This window comes from Myotis brandtii, unplaced genomic scaffold, assembly GCF_000412655.1.
Source record: "Myotis brandtii unplaced genomic scaffold, ASM41265v1 scaffold721, whole genome shotgun sequence".
In the NCBI taxonomy this organism is placed as follows: domain Eukaryota; kingdom Metazoa; phylum Chordata; class Mammalia; order Chiroptera; family Vespertilionidae; genus Myotis; species Myotis brandtii.
Window position 1 is genome coordinate 445,117 of NW_005370848.1, and position 3,271 is coordinate 448,387.

The 3,271-nt window shown below is 51.5% G+C and overlaps 1 protein-coding gene across 1 annotated transcript in view; it reads left to right on the top strand.

Moving 5' to 3' along the window:
- The window catches only part of LOC102241209 (liver carboxylesterase 1-like), a gene marked incomplete at its 5' end in the record, with an annotated part of 20,690 nt that extends 20,333 nt beyond the window's left edge, over positions 1–357 (top strand). Inside the window, one exon of the mRNA XM_014530132.1 lies at positions 1–357. Coding sequence (XP_014385618.1) covers positions 1–183 — 183 coding nt within the window.
- Between the last annotated feature and the right edge of the window lie 2,914 nt (positions 358–3,271).

The following is a 3,271-nucleotide window of genomic DNA, read 5'->3' on the forward strand; positions in this document are numbered from 1 at the left end:
AACCCCAACGGGGAGGGGCTGCCCCATTGGCCCGTGTATGACCAGAAGGAAGGGTACCTGCAGATTGGGGTCCCCACCCAGGCAGCCCAGAAGCTGAAACATGAGGAAGTGGCGTTCTTCACCGAGCTCCTTGCCCAGGACACAGCCAGGATGTCACCCCAAACAGAGCATATTGAGCTGTGAAGGGGAGGCCCATCCAGCCTCCACGATCTGGGGGAGCTTAGAGGTAATTCTACAGAAGGTGTTTATGGCCAAAAAGGTACCTTAGTGTCTGGTGGGAGTGGACAGAGACCACGGAAGGGGGAGCATCTACACCTGTAGCCTTAATTTTGGAAATAATGTTCTTTCGGTGACCAAGTCAGTGTCTGTGTCTTGGGTTGGAGTCTACCCCATCCTCCTGGTGGATGGTTGGCACAGTCACACTATCACTCATCAGGGGCTTCTCTGCTCTGCTCCATGGAGAAAGCCCTCGGGCAGAGTCACAGGTTCCCATAGAGAGAAGCCAGCAGGGTGTGTGTGTGTGTGGAGGGGGGAATGGGCAGTGAGCACAGAGGGGACATGAGCCAAGCATTGGCAGTGTCTCCTACCGAACTCAAGCTAGAAGAGCAGCAAGGTGGCCACTTGACCACCTCTACATGTGGACACAGGGAGGCCCAGAGAGGGCAAGAACCTGGCTCCCAGTCACCCAGAGTCATTGTCTCAACTACTGGAGCCGAACTGAGGCCTCCTTCCCCTAAGATGGGGTTCTTTCTTCAGCATTTCCTGGCCATCCCCAGATGGACCCCCTCCGTGCGGGAAGGGTACTGACCTCTTGACCACACTCTACCACCTGTCCCTCTGCACCTGCCTACAGCTGCTTTCCACGCTCCCCAAGTTCCAGGGAATGAAACCAGTTCTTTCAGACATACATTGCCCCTCATTCCGGGAGCCGGGAGAGGCCTGAGGCTTTGAGCAGAGGCATGGATAGGGGATGCCCTTTGAGGACCCTCCATCTGGTGGTAGCCATCCACACAGCCCCAAGTGACAGATCCAACCTGTTCACAGCCCACGTCTCCTCTCTGTCTTCTGACAAGCCAAGCATAGGGAGGTGGTTATTTTGTTAGCCTTCACCCAAGGATATTTTTCCATTGATTTTTTATTTTTTTGAGAGAATGGAAGTTAGAGGGGGAGAGAGAGAAACATTGATGTGAAAGTGACACATCAATTGGTTGCCTCCCACACGGCCCTGACCAGGGCCGGGGATCAAGCCTGCAACAGAGGTACGTGCCCCTTGACGGAATCAAACCGGGGACCCTTTGGTCCACAGGCCGACGCTCTATCCACTGAGCAAAACCGGCCAAGGAGGGAAAGGCATCCTAGGCTCAGTGGGAGGAATGCCCTCCCCAAGGTCACACAGCTGGCACAGCCGAGTGTACCCGCAGGAACTGGAGTCTGTTTTCAGATCCTGGTGGCTGTAGCAATTCAGTCCTTGTGGCTGCCAGCTCACCTGTGCTCACCTGTACACTGGCACCAGGAATGGGAAGGAAGGTGTGTTAGCCAGTGGCCAGAGGCTTGGCTGTTTGGCCATGGGCTCCTCAGGTCAGGACCAAGGTCACATTCACTTTCATGGTCCCCAACAAGTGATTGGCAGTGGTAGTAAATGGATGAACTGATAGATGGCTGGTCGGTGGCTCGTCAAAAGGTTGGAGCTGACGGCAGCCTTTAGGTTAATCTGGCGATTATACCTTTAAATGCTGTAATAATATAGTAACTGAAATTGTGTCTTCATAATAAATTTTCATATTCAAAGAATCTTCACAGCAACCCTAGGCTCAAGAAAATTCAACTAGTAAGTGACAGATAAGACCAGCTACATAATTTGTTGTGCAAAAATAAAACCACAAAAAAACACCCTTATTGTAAAAAATATTAAGATGGCGACAAGCAGAGTTCAAGCAACGGAGGATCCCTGTGTGACTGCTGGGTATCACGCCTGTGAAGCTGGGGCCCAGGAGACAGAGCTGGGACATGAACCTGGGCAGTCTGGCTCCAGAGCCTGAGTCCATAAGTGTGTAGCTATCCTTTCTTCCCCACACTGGGCATAGGTTAAAAATCCTTATCTGGTTCCCTGAGGCTCAATGAATTGGCTGCAGTAAGAGTGACCCTTGATCAAGCCGGTGCCTGGTCCCCTAACTGGTGGTCATGGTGGTGGACAAGGTGTCCCTGCCCTTATGTTACTAACCACCCACCATCCACTTTCCCTGTTGGGTAACTTATTTTCGAGTCTCTACTTTTGTAAATCAATTAGTGGTGTTATTACTTAAATGTCCACTAGGGGCCCATTGCAAGAAGATTCCTGCAAGAATAGGGCTTCCTCAGGCCACTCCTGCAAGAATATAGCTTCAGAGAAGGGAGCCAAGCCCACCAAGGAAGGCATCCCTCCCGTCTCCACCGCCTAGCTCCCTCCCTTCTCTGCCACCTTGGCTCCCTCCCTTACCCGCTGCATCGGCTCCCTCTCTTCTCTGCCACCTCGGCTCCCTCCCTTCCCTGCTGCATCGGCTCCCTCCTGTGTCCGCCACCTCGGCTCCCTCCGGTGTCCTCTGCTTCACCTCTCTCCGGTCTCCACCACCTCACTCCCTCCCTTCTCCGCCACTTCGCTCCCTGCCATGTTCACTGCCTCAGCTCTGCTCCCGTCCCTGCTACCTCCGATCTGTCCCCTTCACCGCTGCTTGGCTTCCTTCTGCAATGTTTGGCTCCTTCTACACTGTCTTCAGTCTTCACTGGGTGCTTGAATATGCAAATTAACCGCCATTTTTCTTGGGTTAATTTGCATAATCTTCTGATTGGCTGGTGGGCGTAGTGAAGGTATGGTCAATTAGCATCTTTGTCTTTTATTAGTTTAGATATTCTCTTCTTATGTTTGCCATCATTTTACTTTTTTAAAAATGCAGTGACACACCTTCCATGCTCACCTTTATTTGTGGCAAGTCATCTAGGTCTTCCACGTATGGCCATGATGTAACATTTTCTTGTTGAGTGAGTGTGTTTAAAGTAAAAGACACTGGAGGGAAATTGCTAATAATAGTACAGATGGTGTGCTGACATGGCAGAAAACGGAATGTTAACATGAAAATAACTGAGGTTCCAGAAAAATGTCACAGAATTCTAGATCCACTGAATTTTGGTTTGGAGTGGATGGTACAGGAGCCACCCACTGCCTCTCTTTCTCCAGAAAGGGACCCCCAGCGTCACCCAGTGGGCCCCCCAACTCCTGGTCTGCCTGTGCCATGTT